Source organism: Panthera onca, chromosome B2 (genome assembly GCF_046562875.1).
Source record: "Panthera onca isolate mPanOnc1 chromosome B2, mPanOnc1 haplotype 2, whole genome shotgun sequence".
Lineage (NCBI taxonomy): Eukaryota > Metazoa > Chordata > Mammalia > Carnivora > Felidae > Panthera > Panthera onca.
This window is the reverse complement of record NC_138343.1, coordinates 32,406,105-32,425,075: the sequence shown is the minus strand read 5'-3', so window position 1 is coordinate 32,425,075 and position 18,971 is coordinate 32,406,105. Positions and strand designations below refer to the sequence as shown.

At 55.8% G+C, this 18,971-nt stretch overlaps 1 protein-coding gene across 1 annotated transcript; it reads left to right on the top strand.

Moving 5' to 3' along the window:
* The first annotated feature begins 305 nt into the window (after positions 1–305).
* On the top strand, positions 306–18,173 carry LEMD2 (LEM domain nuclear envelope protein 2). The gene is made up of 9 exons (XM_060615220.3): positions 306–1,113; positions 2,729–2,769; positions 6,060–6,135; positions 9,250–9,326; positions 10,233–10,312; positions 11,933–12,078; positions 13,106–13,207; positions 13,290–13,392; positions 16,606–18,173. The coding sequence occupies exons 1-9, from the start codon at positions 384–386 to the stop codon at positions 16,754–16,756; spliced, it is 1,506 nt and encodes a 501-aa protein (XP_060471203.1). The 5' UTR covers positions 306–383; the 3' UTR covers positions 16,757–18,173.
* Positions 18,174–18,971: the final 798 nt, after the last annotated feature.

Genomic DNA, 18,971 nt, shown 5'->3' with positions numbered 1-18,971 from the left:
CATCAAGCAATTCATCCACTAAATCAACAATTCACTGAGTGCCTACCACGTGCCAGGGACCGCGCATGGGGCGGAGGATTCAGAAAGAAAACACCGATTGGCCTTACAGACAAGGAGGAGGACTGAGTAAGGAGGGAGGGGGGAAAAGGGAGGGGGAAAAAAAAAAAAAATCCTTGGACCTCTCCAACATGGCGGCCTTAATGGCCGAGTCTGACCCCCTCATCATGGCCGGCAATCGGGGAGGCGCCGACCTTCTCAACATGGCGGCAAAGGCCGACCTTCCCATCATGGCGCGGGGCCCCGCCCGCTCCGCCGCGGCCGCCGGCGAGAGCAGTTCCGGGTGCGGTGCGCGCCAGGGGCGGGCGGGGGGCGGCGTCCTGGCCATGGCCGGCCTGTCGGACTTGGAGCTGCGGCGGGAGCTACAGGCCCTGGGCTTCCAGCCAGGACCCATCACCGACACCACCCGGGACGTCTACCGCAACAAGCTGCGCCGCCTGCGGGGCGAGGCCCGGCTACGCGGCGAGGAGCGGCTGCGGGAGGAGGCCCGGCTGCGGGGCGAGGAGCGGCTGCGCGAGGAGGCCCGGCTGCGCGAAGAGGCGCCGCTGCGAGCCCGGCCCGCTGCGGCCTCCCTGCGAGCGGAGCCCTGGCACTCCCCGCCGGCCTCGGGCTCGGCCTACGCGACCTCTGGGGCCTACGGCGATCTCGGGGCCTCCGCGGCTTCCTGGTCCGGGAGCCGCGGCTTCGCCTACCCCGCCCGCCCTGCGCCGCTCAGGCGCCGCGCCTCGGTCCGGGGCAGCTCCGAGGAGGACGAGGACGCCCGGCCGCTCGACCGGGCCGCGCCGGGCCACGGAGTCCGTCGCTGGTGGGCCACGACCCCGGCCCCGGCACGGCTGCCCTCCACCCTCCTCGGCGCCGACCCGCGTCCGGGCCTGCGAGCGACGCGGACGGGCTCAGCCGGCGCGGCGCGGGCCCGGCCCGAAGCGGGGCGGCGGCTGGAGCGCTGCCTATCCCGGCTCCTGTTCTGGGCCAGCCTGGGGCTGCTGCTCGTCTTCCTGGGCATCCTCTGGGTGAAGATGGGCAAGCCCTCGGCGCCGCAGGAGGCGGAGGACAACAGTACGTCCCGGGCCGGCGCAGGGGAGGGCCCCGGGCGCGCGAGTGTCCACCTGCACCACCACCGTTCCTCTCAGCGCCAGGCTGCACATTCCCGGGCCTTAGATGCCTCTGGCTGTCTTCTTACCTCCAGACCTTGACTCTCCTCCCTCCAGCGGTGGGAGAAGAGGGCCGGAGTTCCTGCATCTGCAATAATTTCTGTCTTCACTCTCTCCTGTTCTCATTTTCTGCCCTAGCCCTTCCTACCAATCTCCCTTTCAACCACGTGCTGGAAGCAATCTTCATTCGTAGTCACTCCTTCCCCAACCTCTGGTTTTCCCTCTCTAGAGAAAACCACACCCCTCTCTAACAGACAGGTCCACCCCCATTCCTTTTTAGTTCTTTCTTAACTTGGATCTCTTGCTCATTCACACATTAGTGCCCATTCCAAGGCACCCCAGGTTTCACTGCCCACAGATCGGATCTGGTTGGGTTCCCAGCTTTGCAGCACCAAAAGAGTTTAAACTGATGTAAATGGAGGCGTTTATCCTTGCTTACATTATCCTCCTGGAGTGTGTTAAGAAAGGGTTCTGTGAGTCAAGGACATTGCCAGCTATGCTGCTTCTGTCCACACTTTAGTTAGTGATTAGACATGACAATTAGAGGTCTGCAGGATACAGTATGTTTCCTGAATAGTTCACGATTTGTATGTTTCTTAAAAGGAAAATTTGCCTCTTGGGTAATTCTGGGCTTTAGCCGAACAGAAAACAACATAGAAATCATTCCTTTATAAGTTTTAGGGTGTAAAGTATATAAATTTAAAGTGTAAGTATAAAGTGGCATTGTAGTTCACCAACTTTTGATATTCTTTGCAAAGGATGAATGTGATTAATACTGTTCCCAGCCTCAAGCCAAGGCCACATCTTTCCATGCCTAACAGGAACGGCCAAAAGGCAGGGAGATGCCAAATCATCTTAGCTATTGCAGCAGATGGGTATTCGGGTGTATGAACAAGCCTGTGGGCATGGGGATCCCAGACTCATGCACACACCCAAATAATTTCTTGGCTATAAGAGCAGTTTATCCACCTACTAAAGAAAGTAAGCAGACCCGGGAGTCTGTGGGACTGTACTGATACCACAACAGTCAGACAGTATACTGTCCTACCGCTGAGATGCTTTCAGACAACAGCTCTTGGATATATACTGGGATCTACCTGGACTTCCCCTCCCACAATGTTACTGATCCCTGTTCAACACATCATTGTTTGCAATTTCCAAAACCATCATGTGTATTGACTTGTTTGAGGCCAATGCCCCGAGTTAAACAGGGAGGGCTTTATTGATCCCATTTTACAAATGAGGAAACAGGCACAGCGTGGTTGAGTTGCTGGAAATGCCTAATCATTTCCAGCTAGGATTTGGACCCAGCTGTCCTGGTCCTAATTCCTAATCTAGGATTGGGAAACCCTGACATGTCTGCATTTTAAAAGTGCCTCATTTAGATGACATCTTTCTGATCCCCACCCTTAGGCTGGTAATGTTTTACTTCCCCTGAATTTTGAGAGTGGTCTTTTTTTTTTGTCATCTTTTCCTTAACCCACACTTTTAATTTCCTGTGTTTCTTTTCTTGGTCTCAGTGAAATTATTGCCAGTGGACTGTGACAGTAAAACAGATGAGGTGAGTTTGAATTTCTTTAGCTTTTGTTATTCCTCTCAAGGATGTGAGCCTCCGTCAGGAGGTAAACTTCCCCAGAAAAAAGATCATAATAGGATCATTTTCAGGAGTGCTTCCTGTAATGCACCAGAATCTCATCGTGTTCTGTGATGTTTGTGTCAGACTCAATTGTGGCAGCAAAAGGAGTACTTGAAACAGAGAGAATTGAGCTCCCAAGATCCAACCCTGGGATTGTTATGGAAGCTCTCCCATCCATCACAGCACTGGGGACTTTGATCTTCTGCCTAAGTCAATCTGGGGGGATGCGGTAGGTTGTGGTTGAAGGACCTCTCAAGCTCCCTGGCTTCCAGAGGAAGGGCTGGCGGTTTTTAAGCGTCGGGAGGCTGGGTTCTCAGGTCCACCTTTCCCTCTGGTAGTACATTTGTGGCTCTGACGATGCCGTTCGGATTTGAAACATCATGGGGGGCTGGTTTTAAACATACCTAAAGTGGAATTAGCCCCGTTAGTCTATAGATTTGTTTTATGAAGCTTTAATGTTCCCTACAAATAATATTTGGGGAATGCAAGCAGCCCTATCTGTCTATGAGTCATGCAGGCAGCATCAGCAGGGAGCTGGGATGCTGGCACAGGTGACAGTATGGGGAAGATAGGAGGCAGTAAATTTTCAGGTCATAAATCCTACAAGGAGGAGCCTTTTGCTGCCAGAGGGCATGACTTAGTAGTCTAATTATTAAGTGTGCAATGCCAGGCCTCCCCCGAGACCTCAGTCTCCATCTCTGGCAGCCCGGGGGCTGGGAAAGAAACAACCCATGGCCACACGTTCATTCTCTCACCCGTGTTAACGAAGGGGTGTTCCCGATAATAGGTTTTATTGCTTCTTTTGGCTTCTGCGGTATCCTATTGGGGGCCGTCTCATTGCATTCATTTACTGCAGTCATCTACCAAGTATCTTTGCTTCTCAGTTGTTTTTGTGAAAACAGATTCATAAGAAGTTTAACCTGCCTTCTGTCATGAAAACCACAGTGGGTGATTAGAGGCAGTGGCCCAGACAAAGAGGGAGTGGCCAGAACTTTGAACCCTGAAAGCAAAAAACAGGAAACAAGGAACTTTTCTATAAGGCCTCTCTGGTTGCTATTGCTTGGTTCTTCGTCCCACTCGAGTGAGCCCAGGCAGGCATAGTCCAGGTACCTGCGAAAGATGCGCTCAGCGAGCACACTGTATACTTGCCACATCAGAGCATCGAAAGACAGGGTCTGGGCATCGTCTCAGGCTCCAGTGAGCTGAGGTTGCATGGGGTGCTGCTGGCCTTTGTGAAGGGTGGACACGGGAACAGCAAGTTGGCAGATGCTTCTTGGCTTTGGTGAGGCTCATGCCGAAAGTCTTGTTCTTTGCGCGGCTCAGGCTCACCCAGAACCCAGATGGGCATTTGAGTTTTAGATATACGTGTTCTTTCCCTTCTCAGCCAACTACGACACTTAGCGTTTTTCTTTCTGCCTTTGTGCTGCGGAAAACGTGTGCACAGGCTGGGAGTGGGTGTGCTGTCTCAATCAGGCCGTCTCGTTGTCTGGTGCCTTCTGTCCTCCTGTTCCCTTTAGGTGGTATCGGCCCCGCTTTGCCTAAATGTCGGTGAGTTTGGAACAGAGTTAATTGTTACTGCTTTTTTTTTCTGGTTGTGACAGTAAGGTTTAGTATAGAAAATGTGAAAAATGTGACAAAATCACCCATGATTCTGCCACCAAGGGGTACGCTCCATTCACATCTGGGGGGCATTTCCTTCCCATCTCGTCTGCGTACCTGTGTTTATAGAATTGGGATCTCCGTGTATATTCAGTTACATTTCTTGTCGTCAACATTTGCCATCTCATTAGTCTTTAAGAGGTAGTTTGGATACCTAATTCTGCTTACAGACCTGTGAGTTGTCTCTGAACATTTATGATCCTGTGGGTAAATCTTGGTTGTGTCACTTTGTACCTCGTAAAGGCTTTCGGGTCTTTAGGCAACACGAAGGGACGTTTCTTGGCCTCCGAGACTGTGAGAAACCAAGTCCATCCCGTTACAGGTGAGGGCAACGAGTGAGCCTGAGAAAGGAAGTGACTGTGGTCCCTCCTGCAGTTTGGAGCCAGAGCCCAGACCCTAGGCGTCGGTCCACACCCCGCCCGGTGACAACCCAGAGGAGGTCTGAAGGGGGGCTCCAACACCCGTTAGCTGTGGCATCTTGGTGGCCTACCTAAGGTCTCCGCCTCGGGCTCCTCGTCTGAGAAACTGGTGTGCGGTCAGGACTGTGGTGGCACTTCAGTGCGTGCCCACGTGTAAACGACTCAGCACAGCACATGGCTTGCCGTTCGCTCTCCGGGAAGAGCAGCCTTTCTTTCAAATCTCCTAAATCTAGCGAGTCTAGCAAACTGGTGTCAGTTCTGTTACAGGTGCAGGAGATCTAGGTAGGCCTGTATTCCTAGTCCTGTTTTCTCCTACACGTGACTTCTTTCCCCCTCTAGTTCCAAGGTTTCTAGAAATTTCCCATTTCCAGTCCAGAAGCCAGTCCGAGATGAAGCATTTGCTGTAGCTAATCCACAGAACAGACAATTTATAGGCAGCATGCAGACAGCGGACTTTCCAAAAACAGACGGGAGTGGCCCGAGGGGAGAAGCGACTGCAGTCGTGTGGCATGTGCTTGGCCCACCAAGGAGGCCAGGCTCCCGTGTCTCCCCACAGCCCCATCGCCTCTGCTCTGCAGCCCCACTTAATGGCCTTTATTCCAGCGAAAACCATGGGACAGAGGCCGGGAGCCTCCAAGATGCAGACCCTTAGTTACCGTGTCTGCTTTCAGCTCTGCCTCTGCTTTTACGGTGTTCCTCTTTGGTCAGTTAACCCGATATTTATCGACCCTGTCCTGGGCCCACTGCGCTGCAGAATTTGTTTTTTTGTTTTTTGTTTTTAATTTTTTTTTTTTTAACGTTTATTTATTGTTGAGACAGAGAGAGACAGAGCATGAACAGGGGAGGGGCAGAGAGAGAGGGAGACACAGAATCTGAAACAGGCTCCAGGCTCCGAGCTGTCAGCACAGAGCCCCAACGCGGGGCTCGAACTCACGGACCGTGAGATCATGACCTGAGCCGAAGTCGGACGCTTAACCGACCAAGCCACCCAGGCGCCCCTGTTTTTTGTTTTTAAAGTATGAGGTGTTTCTTGCTGCTTAATACTTGACAGTGTAACCGAGGAGGTAAAACCAGACAGACAGAGCCTCCTTTTCCCCCCACCCCTCCTTGCTGACTGCTTGTCCTGTGCCCTTTCAGTTCTGTCAGGCCAAGCAGAAGGCGGCCTTGCTGGAGCTGCTGCATGAACTGTACAACTTCCTGGCCATCCAAGCCGGTGAGTGGGTATCTTGAGGCCTGAGATTCCTCATGAGGGTGTGGGCTATTACCCCGATCAGCCAGGCTGGGGCTGGCTGGCTGGCTGGCCGGCAGGTGGCTGAGATGCTCTGTGGAGATCTTCCAGAAGATATACTCAGAAACCAAGTCTTGCCTTCCCTGCTTCCCCACTCAGACACATCTCTTTTAAGCCTACATTTCGTTCTTATATCCCCTTTAAGGGTCCCAGGGGTTCTGGCACATGTACAGGCCTTTCTGCCTTCCCTAGATGCCCACCACCTGATGTTTTGGGGGTTCATGTTGATTGGAAGGGGCCAGGCCCCAGGTCTTCTCAGAGTCTGGGTCTTCTGACCTAGAGGGCCTCCCTATATCAGATGGTCAGCCAGGCCAGGAGGAGAGGCATAGGCAGGTGGCAGGGGTGTGCATGGGGGGACCAGTCACACTCGGGCCCATCCAGCTTGCCAGGGCCCTGGTGTCACAGCTGGTCCTGATCTCCCCATCTGGCCTCAGGACTTCAGAGAAGTCCCATACCCTCTCAGGAACTCCCCATCTCACCAGGTAATCTTGGGTTTGTTTGTTTTTTTTTTTTTTTTTTTTTTTTACAAAATGAAAATTAAGTGCTCTACTCTAGAGGAGGGTACTTCCAGCACCCCCAGGATGCCCCTAAAAAGTCATCCATCCAGAAGGTCCCCCTACTACTTTATTTAGAAAATTATTCTTTGAGGCCAGAGATACCACCCCCCCACACCTCTCAGAATCACTTGCTAAAGGTATCAGTGAATGACCAGGGCTTGAGTACCAGGCTAAATATATTTGGCACCAAAATCAGACAAAGCTATTCAGTCTTATGAGATGTTCAGGAGGCACCTCTTACCTGTGGGGCCAACCCTTGTGGAAGGTTGTTGCTAGGAAATCAAGGCCAGATGGGCCTGAGTGGGCCCTCAGCCCTCGGGGCCAGTCTTGTGGTCCCAGCTCTGCCACCACCTCCCTCCTGAACGGTGGGAGACTGGCGGTGGTCAGGGAGGCATCTGTGGGCAGCTCAGAGGAGCAGAGCAGGAGGAATGGGAGCTCACAGCATCGCAGGCCTCAGGGGCCTTTCTCCATGGCTGAGGTGCTTAGACTATAAATTTTGGCCTATGAGGGTGTTCCAGACCTTAAGTGACTCAGCTGTGGCCCAGGAACCAGCAGCATCAGGATCACCCAGGAGCTTGTTGGAAATGCAGACTCTGAGGTCCCATCCCAAACCTATGAATTAAAGTCTGCATTTTCAGAAGCCCCCCAGGGCATAGAGAGGCTCTCCTCTTAAACTGTGGATGCCGGTAGACATTTTTCCTCCATCCCACCCTTCATATGTGGTCCTGGCTTATGCCATCCAGGGGTTTGCTGCCTCCTGTCCTCTGACAAGCCTGGCAGCGGCGACCCTGAGGGTCTCGCTGCAGGGGAATGAGGGCTCTACTAGGCCATACTCCCCTCCCACCCCCGCCCTGCCTTGGAGGTCACCTATGGGCAGGGAATTGTGCTGGCCTTTGCAGCCCACGGGCTGCTTATGGTCTAGTAGAAGAGACAAACCACCTACCTCCCTGACCACTGGCTGATACACAGTGTGACTGGATGAGAACCGAGAGGCCGGAAGTTCCAGGAGGCACGTTGCCTTTTAGCTGGAGCAGTCGGGAAAGTGTCACAGGGGAGGCGGTGTCTGCCGGGCGCTGAAGCCCAGCAAGGATTGGTTCTGCATATGTGGGGGGGAAGGCAAGGCCAAAGGGGAAATAGGGTCAGGGCTGGAAGCGGCTGGCTTCGTGAGGGAAGAAGAAATGGAAGGAATGGAGTTTGGAAAGGTCGGCCGGGCTCTACCATGGGTGGCTGTAGAGGCCAGGCCCTTGGGGCTTCATCCTGCAGGCACTGAGCACCGGGGAGGCTTCTGAGCAGGGGAGTGATGTGCTGAGAGCCAGCAGCCAGGAATGCAAATGTGACAGCAGCTTGAGTGTAGTAGTGTCACGTAAGCAGAATCGTTTTAAAGTTTGGTTGCTCAAACGTGGAAGAGAAAGGGGAGAGGAGGCAACCAATCAGGAGGCCGTGGCGGTGGTCCAGGCGGGGTGATCTGGGGTGGGGTAGACCATGGCAGCCACCTTGGTCTCAGGGGTCCCATAAGGTCAAGATCAACTTGGCATAGGAGGGATAAGCTTTAGTTCGTTCTCAAGCTTTTTAAAGTTCATTCCCAGCCACTCAGTCCCCAGCACACAGACTCACAGACTAGCCATCCGTAGCCCCTAAGCTGTGCCAGGTTAAGAGCAGTCAGGCTGTGCGTGGGTTCAGGTTCTTGTACATGCCGACCCTGTGCTGTCCCTGCTCTCAAGGAGTCTAGTGACCCATGGGAAACAGCACGTTGTGGGTGGACTATAGCAGGCTCTTGAGAACCAGCGGCTGTGGTGGGCCCCCAAGTCCAGAGCAATTTGGTCCAACAAGATTCTCCCACGGGCTGGGGATTTTTCAGAGGAGGTGGCCCCGGGCAGGCCTAAGGGGAGGCTCCCAGCTCCATCCTGGGTGGGAGCTGTTCACCCAGGGTGCTTGGAAGGGAGTGGCCCCTTGGAGCACCATGCCGAGGCCCCACTACCCAGCACAGAGATGCCCTCTTTCTCTTTGGGGCATTTTGGACACCCCTCCCCAGAACCCCTTGAAACGGTGGGCCTGGAGTTCAGGTCACCTGCCTATGTCACGGTCAAAATCCCTGCAGTGCCTCCGGCCTCCCTGCCTTTCTTTTTTCCCAGGTTGTGTTTATTTATAGTGCCATTCTGGTACCTTCCAAAGCTATCTGTCTGATCCTTTTAGGGATCAATTGCAAACAGACCTTAGGATTGGGCAGCTTTTTAGTCATTTAATGCAAATCACCGCACTGCTTTGCAGGTCAGGTTTTAATGATCTGGAATCGATCCAAGCTAAGTGGCTTTTGATCTTGCTGCAGAGTGAAGATGCCCCACAGAAGCCAGAGCCACGGGGCCACATGCTCCCTATCAGAGCTGATGGCTTGATTCTTGCTGCATTTTTTTTAGTCCGTTTCAGAGTCATTTTTTTCCCCCACCTCTTCTTTGTGTTTGAATGTGTGTTTTTTTCCTCCTAGGTAATTTTGAATGTGGAAATCCAGAGAAGCTAAAAAGCAAATGCATTCCTGTAATGGAGGCCCAGGAATACCTAGCAGTAAGTAAGGCTGCAGCGCTTACCCATTCCCGGGAGGTGCTGGCGCTTTTGTAGTGATCTTTCAAGCCCTGCTTTTTTTTTTTTCCCTTTTTGTTTTGTGTTTGCTTTTTGGCTTTTTTGTTTTCCTTTTTTTTTTTTTTTTTTAACTTAGTTGAGTGCTAGGCTGCTGCAAGTTTAGGCAGCAGTAGGAGTGACCGGTCCAAGGTGAGCTATGAGCCAGAGCCCAGCCTGCTGGCATGCGGGTGGGGGGCTGGCTCCTGAGCGGCCAGTGCGGCCACTGCAGGCCACCTCTTCTTTAAGTGGCCCTGTTATTCGCTCCCCCTTGCTCTCCTTCCCAGCAGCTTTGCGGATCTACATTTCACCTGTCCGTTCTCTCCTTTTCGTTCGCTGTGCAGATTGCTCAGGGTCTGCTTGACTGTGTGCCTGGCCCCAGTCTGATAGAATGGTGGAACTTTGGAGCTGACAGAAACCTTAGGGGTCGCCTAGGTCATTGCCACTTCCCAGACGAGGAAACTGAGGCTCAGAGAGGGACAGGGACTTGCCCAAGGCCACACAGCTGGGACTGGCCACTGGGCTCCCATCCCCACACTGTTTTTCATTTTCCCCAAGATGAGCTGCCAGCTCTGTGGCCTGACACTTTGGTCCTCGAGGAAATGATAATTCCTTTGGCTACCTCAGACCTGCGTCGTTTCCTTGTGTGTGCTTCCACATCAACTCCTCCGGGCAGAGCTCCTTCTTGATTCTCAGCAGCCCAGATTTCCTGCCTGTCACTTTGCTGTGCATGTAGTGGAACAGGGCTTTGGGGCCCACGGAGGGCACGGGAGAGGGCTTCCTTAATCCAGCAGGAGAATAATGTTCCCGCTGCTCGGCCCAGACGCAGAACTCATCTCCCGCCCCCTCCCACAGAACGTGACCAGCAGCTCCTCTGCCAAGTTTGAAGCTGCACTGACCTGGATACTGAGCAGTAACAAGGACGTGGGCATCTGGTGAGTGCGGGCGAGACATCACAGGGTGGCGGCCCCGCCACAAGCACCCGTGGCCGTGTTCCTCACCCATCAGCTGACTGCCGTGTGCTCACAGAGGTGTCTCGGGTCTGAAGTTAGAGGCAGGTCTCCCGGCTGAGTCCTTGTGGGCTAAGCCTGAAGCCAGGCAACAGAAGGAAGAAGCGTTTGGGGTGCAGATAAGACACAAAATCCGGGTGGCAGGACATTAGCCTAGTGTTCCAGCTAAACCTGTTTCAGGTGACTCGCTTTGAATTCACTGGTCCCACGTGGGTTGCTGGAGAAGGCATTTTTCTGCACTTCCTCTCCCTGGGTGCTAGTTTTCATTCCTAGACAAATGTTTCTGTATGTTGATTTCACTCTGTATAGAAATGGCTAAAGGAAATACTGGATTTTATTCTGACTGGGCAGTTCCGCCTCAGTTCTGTCTCTGGGGAGCACTGTTCGCAGAGATGGTGAGCCCTCTCGCCCTCCTGAAAAGCCCCATCTGGCTGCTCAGCTGGCGGGGGCAGGGCACACCAGTGATGCCTCCCCTCCCCCACCAGAGTTCATCATCCTGGCACTGCCTCTCGTTTCTCAGGGTTTGTCGGGGTCTCTGCTCAGGCCATAGCTCCTGATATTTAGACACCCTCCAGGGTTTTGTTCCCTTCCTCTTAATCCACCCAGACTACTAATTCCATCAGCAGTGCCTCTACCAGAAGCCCCTCGGGCAGCTCAACCCAAAGCTTGATAACTGGATGCGTGGCACGATTAAAATTCGTTGGCTTAAAAAAGAATAAAGCTTCCCTGAGTGGCTGAGCGATTTTCCTGTGTGTTAGGAAAGGCGAAGGAGAATATGGATTTTATCCTCCACGGCACTCACCGAAACTGCTAGCACAGAAGAATGATGACGCTCGCCCTTCCACTCTGGGGAAGGTAGTCAGGAGGGGGGGCCGGGCCCAGCTCACACGACCAGTGTTCAAAGTGGGTCGTTAGAAGTCGGGACGCTACAGATACTGGGCATTGCACTGTGCGGTCCAGAGCACGAGACTGTCACCCAGCTGGAAGAAGGTGTAGGTGTGGGCATCCATCCCCGTGTGTCCTGACACCTCCTCTCAGTGGCCAGGGTGGAGGCGCTGGGGCTGGGGCCTGGCCTCGGGGAGCCCGGTGGTCGTCATTCCCTGAGCCTCACGGCACCCCGATCTTTACCCTTAAACAGCTTATATGCCTCTTTGTCACCATCACTGAGGAAAAGCACACCCTCCCAGACTCTTTCAGTTCCTGCCATGCAGTGCAAAGCCAGCAATTCAGTAAACATTTCCATTTCTCTATGCTGGGAGGTGGGAATCCAATTTACAGTTTAATCTTCCACACGCTGAGAGGGGCTGTCAAAAGACCCGACAGAGGGGGACGTCACTTTAGCGGTAGGGGTTCAAGCCTGCTGCCGTCTTTAAAGCTTTATTCTTCCTAAGTAGCCAACGTGGGAAATTTCGGGAAAGCATGCAACCAGGATACCGAGCCTATTTCATAAGCAAGTAGAGGCCTCAAAGCCCATCCTTGAGTGGGGCCGATCCCACGGCTCCTGGGAGCTTTTGAATGTGTCTGCAGCCCTGTGTCCTGTTTCAGGTTGAAAGGGGAAGACCCATCAGAATTGGTGACGACCGTGGACAAGGTGGTGTGCCTGGAATCCGCCCGCCCGCGCATGGGTGTCGGCTGCCGCCTGAGCCGCGCCCTGTTCACTGCTATCACCAACTTGCTCATCTTCTTCTGGTGTAAGTCCTTGGCTGCCCTTCTCCCCCCTGCCTCTGCCGCGGGGACTGCTCCCAGAGCACCTCCCAGGAGCCCAGCTCAGTGACACTCCTAGGCATGAGTGATGAGTTCTGGAAGCCCAGGCCCAGAGAGTTCATTTCTGTCTAGTGAACCTGAGGTCTGTCTAATAAAACAGAGGAGATGAACAAGTCGGCCTCTGCCCTGGTTCATCTTACCTTTAGAGACTGGTGGCGGGAGCATGAGGATAACTGAAAACATCCTTGCTCAGGGTCGGGGACCGTCAAGTGTCCCTGAGAGGGAGATGGGTGCTGGCTGGAGCCCAGCATCGTCGCCCTGGGGGCCCCAGAGTGCAGGCCTCTCGGAGGAGGAGGCGCACCAGGAGCTTGGCCTGATTTTACTCCCTCTCCTTGGGAGCTCTAGGTACCTGATGAAAGCAGGAAGGACCCGGGGCGCTGAGCTGAAAAGCAGAGCGCGAGTCTTGTCTCCCGACATCAGGGGCCGCCTTTGAGCAGAGACCTTGGGGTGTCTCTGAAGGCAAAAGGCCGAGTCCTAGAAACTGCCGGCTCTGCAGACATGGCAGAGTTACAAATCACAGGCCATCTGGGCGTGCACACAGCTCCCTCACCCACGCCATCAGGCACAGACATCATTATCGGCAGCAGCATCCCGGAATACAAAGGGCCCCGCATGTATATATGTATGAAACGCCGTGTTCTGGTTCACAAGGGAGGAGATGAAAGTCCCGGAATGCGGTTGGGAGGAGCTGCAATCTGGACGGCTGGGGATGCCTCTGTGGTGACAGCCGGCAGGAGGAAGATGATCACTTAATGGCCTGCCTTCCCTTTGCATTTCCACCTCCTTTGTCCCCTCCCGCATGCTAGCCGGGGCCTGACACATAGTAGGTGCTCAGAACACTTGTGCGGCTCACCCATAGCCTCCAGCGCAGCCACCGACCCAGACTGACACGCAGTGTGCCTCTGAGTGGCCGCAGGTGACGTGAGGATTAACCGGGTCTTTGTTCCCTCATAGGCTTGGCCTTTCTGTGGGGCCTCCTGATCCTCCTGAAGTATCGGTGGCGGAAGTTGGAAGAAGAGGAGCAAGCCATGTATGAGATGGTGAAGAAGATTATAGGTGTGTGGCCCCTGGGGCGAGGACTGCGGGCACCCGCCGGAAGGTCCTTGTCCTAAACCGTGCCCCCTGCCCTACCCTGCAGACGTGGTCCAGGACCATTACGTGGACTGGGAGCAGGACATGGAGCGCTACCCGTACGTGGGCATCCTGCACGTGCGCGACACCCTGATCCCTCCGCAGAGCCGGTGAGTCCTGGTCCGGCCCCCCCGAGTGCCACGGGAGGAGCCCCGAGCATCAGTTATGGGGCGGGGGGAGGGGCAGCTCAGCCCCGAGGATCCCAGGGGAGGGGGCCACTACGCATGCCTCCTGCCACTCCTCCCGCGCTCGGCTCTTCGTGGCAGAACGCAGACCAGAGGTTTAGAAACATGGTCCCACTCCTCTGTTAGCGTTGGGTGGCTCAAGCCGGGAAGGATCTTGATAGGTTTCCATTAGTGGAAGTCCAGAGTCATGTGGGCTCCAGACACAGAATAGTCGGGTCCCTGGTCCCTTTTTTCTGTGATCCTTGGGGTCCTGGCTTCCATGGATGTCGTGGGCTGGCGGGAGTTCCTCGCGGTCACAGGATGGTGGCCAGCAGCAGCTGGACCAGCATCTGCCTTGTCACAGCCAGCAGGGGAGAGGGGCCTCCCGTTGCTGTCACAAGCAGGAGAAAACATTCTCAGAAGCTGCCAGTGACACACTCACTGAGGCCCTGCTGGCCAGACTCGGTTACTTGTCTGTTCTTTAGAATATGTGAGAGAGAGACAAAGTGTGATTGGAGGAGGGACAGAGAGAGGGAGACACAGAATCCGAAGCAGGCTGCAGGTTCTGAGCTGTCAGCACAGAGCCCAATGCGGGGCTTAAACCCACAAACTGTGAGATGGTGACCTGAGCCGAAGCTGGACACTTAACCGACTGAGCCACCCACGTGCCCCATATTCTTGAATCAGTCACTAGCAAGGAGGAGATTGTTTTTCAAACATTTTTAACCACGGCCCATGACATGCTATCTAAAATATGGTTCACTTCCCACACACGCATGCACACGCACACACGCACACAGGTGTACCTGCAGTTGAAAGCAGAACTTCACGGCAGTGGATGGGGTCTGTTCCCAGGGGGCACGGCTGCATGGGAAGGGGTAGCAGGCCGTTGTCCCGCATGACACCAGGGGACCTTTCACATGGGCTGCAGATCCCGGATGTGGGCATCTGCAAAACCACATGTGGGGTAGCTTTGGAGGACGGGGTCCCAGGGGGCAGCCATCAGGGCCCGCCGAAGTGTCGGCCCAGATTGTGGGGCCCCCCTCAGTAGCTCGCCGCGGTCTCCAGCCGGATGCCATCTCTCCGGAGGGGGACGAACACTCACTGCAAGCCGGCGCTGCTCTGTGCCCTCCATGGGCAAAGCCCACACTCACTGGCTCCTCACTGTGGCCCTGCGAGGTGAGAACAGTGAGTACCCCATCTAACAGATGAGGAAACTGAGGCTCAGGGAGGTTAAGGAGCTTGCTCGAGGCCCAGCACTGGTGGCACTTCTGTGCAACCCAAGAGGACTGGAAGAGCAAAACATTTAAGGTTTTACTTGTAAATGCTTAGTAACTTTCATCGTTCTTAGGGACGTGCAGGCAGGAAGCTTAGGGAGAGCAGACTGACCACGGCAGCGTTGGCTCGTGCTTGTTGTTTGGTCCTCAGCAGGAGGCAGCTACGTCGCCCTCTGACTCCCAAGAGGAGGCCACTTGGTGTTTTCAGACTCCCACCAAATTCCTGGCCCCACCAGGAGTCGCCACGTGACCATGAGTCACAGCCACTCTGAGCCAGTTTCCTCATCCAAAACAAAGACACCACTGCCGGGCAGAGGGCTGCGCTGAAGCCCTTGTTTCCTCAACAAATGTTTATTGAGCACCAACCGCAGGCCACATGCTACTGGGTCCCGGGGAGACGGTGGGGAGAAGAAACCCAAATCCGCGCCCCAGCGAAACATTGGTTCTAGGGAGGAAGAGAGGTGACAAGATGCGTAAGGAAAATGTGTGCTATTAGGCAGTAGTGACAAGCCCTCAGGAAAAGGGGACGGGGTGTCAGGAAGTGGCCTCACAGCTCATTAAGTCTGTGCCTAGCACGTGAGCACTCACCCAAGAGTGGCCCTTGTTGCTTGGGCTTCAGTTCCACGCAACCCACATGCTCGCTGAAGTAAGAGCAAGAGTGCCGTCGCGGCTTGTCTCCGGCCGGGCCACCCGGCCTCAGCTCCCATGCCACAGCAGGGACCACAGGCGGGACCGAGCCCGGTCAGTAAACCCCGGGAGACTCAAGCCATGTTGGCTCCCAGCCTCTCGATTTATCTCCCAGGCCCCCGGTCGGTGCACCTGAGCCCTCATGTCGTGAGGACCTGTCCGCTGCTGTCGGCCCTGCGTGGGCACCGTTGGGCGTGCCCCGCAGAGGAGGGTCTGCCCGTGAGACTGAGGGAGAGCCGTGGAGCCTGGCTGGCGCAGGCCTGCTCACTGCCTGGGAGGGGGGGCTGGGGCTAGAGCAGCCCATTGGGCCTGCCCAACGGGACCTGACCTCTGGAGGAGAAAGCCCTGGCACCCCAACTCTGACTCCTGACCCACGGGCCACCTTGGGCGCTTCCCTCCTTTGTCCTCCCCCAGGTGGAACCTTCCCGCTCCCACATGTACACACCCATGTTCACTCTCCACGCGAGGGGTCACAGGGAGGTGGTCTGCGGTGCTGACGAAAGACGGGAACTCATCAAAGAGAGGACGTCAGAGCAGTCCTCCCTGACTGCCTTGGAATCTTCCTGTCTAGTCTGGAGGGGGAAGAGACCACAGGGGGCTGTCCAAGGGCATGCAAGGCCCCAGGGACCCAGCAGAGCAGAAGGGGCCCTGGCCGGTAGCTCTGGTTCCAAGAGCAGCTCCAGCTTCTTCGCCTCCCCGGTTGGATGCTTAGCTCACTCGAGTGCTCCAAAGTACTGTGGAGTTTGGACTCGACAGCCCAGTGGCCACTCTTTAATTAGCCCACATGGGGCATTAGAATGCAGCCGGCACCGGTGGTGGGGCTGCCTGGCCCGGGCTGCTGCGGTAACAGGTCCCAGCAAGTGCTGGCTGAGGCCAGCACAGCCCCTTCCCTCTTGGATACCTGGGGGTGCCCTGGCCCCCTCTGGCCCCCTTCAGCTCCCTTTAATTGAATGCTTTTGGAGCAGAGAAGGTTGAGGAATTATTTCTCTGTGGCTCAAGAAGTTCCTCTCCTCTGCAGGAGCTCTGTTAGTACCTGATGACTTTTCCTCCCGCAGATAAATTCTGCGCGAGATCCTGGAGTCAGGGCCCCAGTTTGTACAGAGGGTGCGTCCGGACCAGCTCGCTTCTCTGGGCAGTACCCAGTGGAGCTGCCGGGGCGCAGCTTGCCTGCTGAGCCTGGTCCTTGTCGTTGCAGGAGGCGCATGAAGCGGGTCTGGGACCGGGCTGTGGAGTTCCTGGCGTCCAACGAATCCCGGATCCAGACAGAGTCCCACCGTGTGGCTGGAGAGGATATGCTGGTGTGGAGATGGACTAAGCCCTCTTCCTTCTCCGACTCAGAGCGATAAATCCCGGGCGGGGGCCTGTTCCCAGTCGGCCTGTCCCAGGCCAGTCCCCTCCGGGGGCGCGAGAAGGCCACCAGACCTGCCAGTGCTGAATTCACACTTGCCTTGACTTTCACCTTCCTCCAGACTCTGGTTCCAAAGGTCTCTCTGTAAGACTCTTCAGAGATTAGCTTGTAGGGAAGCGTGGGCTTCCTTGAAGGGCACAGGGGAAAAGCCAGAGGCCTTGTCCTCTGCATTGGTCCAATCCTGTGCCCCGACTGCCGGCAGAAGAGGGGAGAAGGGTTTGTTTTTGATGAACAAAAAAGATGAAAGAGCAGCAGCCGTGAGACCCTGCAGAGCTAGTGTGCAGTTAGGTGGGCTGGAGTTCGTCCACCGCTGGCGAGCACTCAGCAGGGTGGGCATCGTGCCCGTGGGCGGTGGGTCGGGATGGCAGGCTGGGGCGGCAGGGGTCGGGGAGCAGTTTGGTCCATGTGCCTTCAGAGGGTGTTACCTGGGAGCTCAAGGGAGAGGGGAGAAAGCCCGTCCTCTAGCTGGGTTGGGCCTCTTTTATCCTGAAGGGGGAAGGTGCTAGCAATTAGAACGAGTACTGTAGAAGGACTATCTAGAAATGCCAGGCCCTGGCACGCAGGACCCTTGGGTCCAGAGTGAGCTGCTTGCGTGGCTGCCTGAGAGCAATCGGGAGCAGACAAGGGCGAGAGCGGCGAGGCGGGTAGGGCTGCCCAGAGGTGGCCTCTTTAGTGGTGCTGCTCAGAGAGTCGCAGTTCTAGACCAGACCTGCAGCCAGGGCACTGCATCGGGCCGCGAACGCAGATTGCAGGACCCAGGGAGGGTCTCGCCTCCGGTGTGCGACGGTCACCTTGTCCAGTGGCGGCCACGGCTCCCCACGCCGGGGCTGCTGAAGCAGAACTTCCGGCACCGACTAGGTTCGCAAGGGCGGCTCGGCTGCCCCCTGCTGGCCTCCCCGGGAGCGTGCCGGCGCCGCCGCAGACCTTCGCGGCCCCCCGCCAGCCCATCAGCCCGCGTCGCGGGAGCCTGTCTCCGCAAACACCCTGGCGGGGGGGCCTTAGTTAAGTGCGAGGAGCCTCTCCAGCAGAGCCTCGTCCCCATATGTTCTCATCTGCGGCCGCGGGAGAGGGGCAAGCAGAGGAGCCGAAACAGCTGCCTCCAAAAGGCACCGACCACCCCTTTCGGTCTTCCTGGTATTTTTTGTTTCCTTAATAAAGCTCCGGTCTCCCTCATTTGAGCAATACTCTCTCATTTCCTCTGATGTCTGGATGATCGGCGGGGCTGGACTCTGAGCGCCAGCCCCGTGGCAAAGAAATGGTCTCTTAATCAAGGCTGCAGCCAGAAGAATAACGCTGCAACAGGCTTCAATATCAGGGTTGAAACTGTTGGATAAATAAACTATTTATTAAAAATGGATGTGTTTCTCGTCCATGGTTCTCCGCCCCCCACCCACCCAAGCAAGTTATAAGGAATGGTAAGTGGTGGGGTTACGAAGCACTGGCTCCCGAGAGGTCAGCTGGAAGAGGAGGCTGGGGTTGGCCGCACAGGGGCCCTGAGCCTTCTCGGGACAGCTGGCCTTCCTCCCTCCGGGCCCCGGCCTTTTCGTGACCGGGTTCTCCAGCAAACTACGCAACCTCTCAGAGCCTTAGTTTCCCCATTTACAACAGGGCATGACTACCACACCCTGCAGGATGAAGTCAAAAGGCACCCACCTGGTCCCAGTGAGTGGGTGGCAAGGGCTGGAGATCGGTAGACCCTCTTTCCTGGGCCCCATTTCTGCCTCCCCGCAGGGCCCCAGAGGCCCCCAGGGGGAGAAAGGAAGAGCAAAGTGAGGTCGGATGGGGCTCCTTGGCAGCCGACGGTGTCCTTAAAGGAGGCGGGAGATTGATGTTGGCAACACACTAGTCTCTAGTCTGGAGACTGCGGAGGCCCAAGTGCTGTCTGGGAGGGAGCAGGGCCCGCAGGACTCTGCAGGGCAGGGGCTCACTGAGCTGCCGGCCCTACGGCTCTCCACCAGGGCAGCCCCTACCCCGAGGGCACACCAGAGCTGCGGGCATTGGAGCTGGCACCAAGATCCAGCCCTTCCTCCTCAGCCGGCCCCGCTGTGCCCCCCGCGCGGTCCCACCTGCAGCTGGTGGCTGGCCGGTGAGCACCGTCCCGCTCTCCTCCCATCTGCTGGGAATTTGCTGGATAAATTGATAGTCAAAGGACC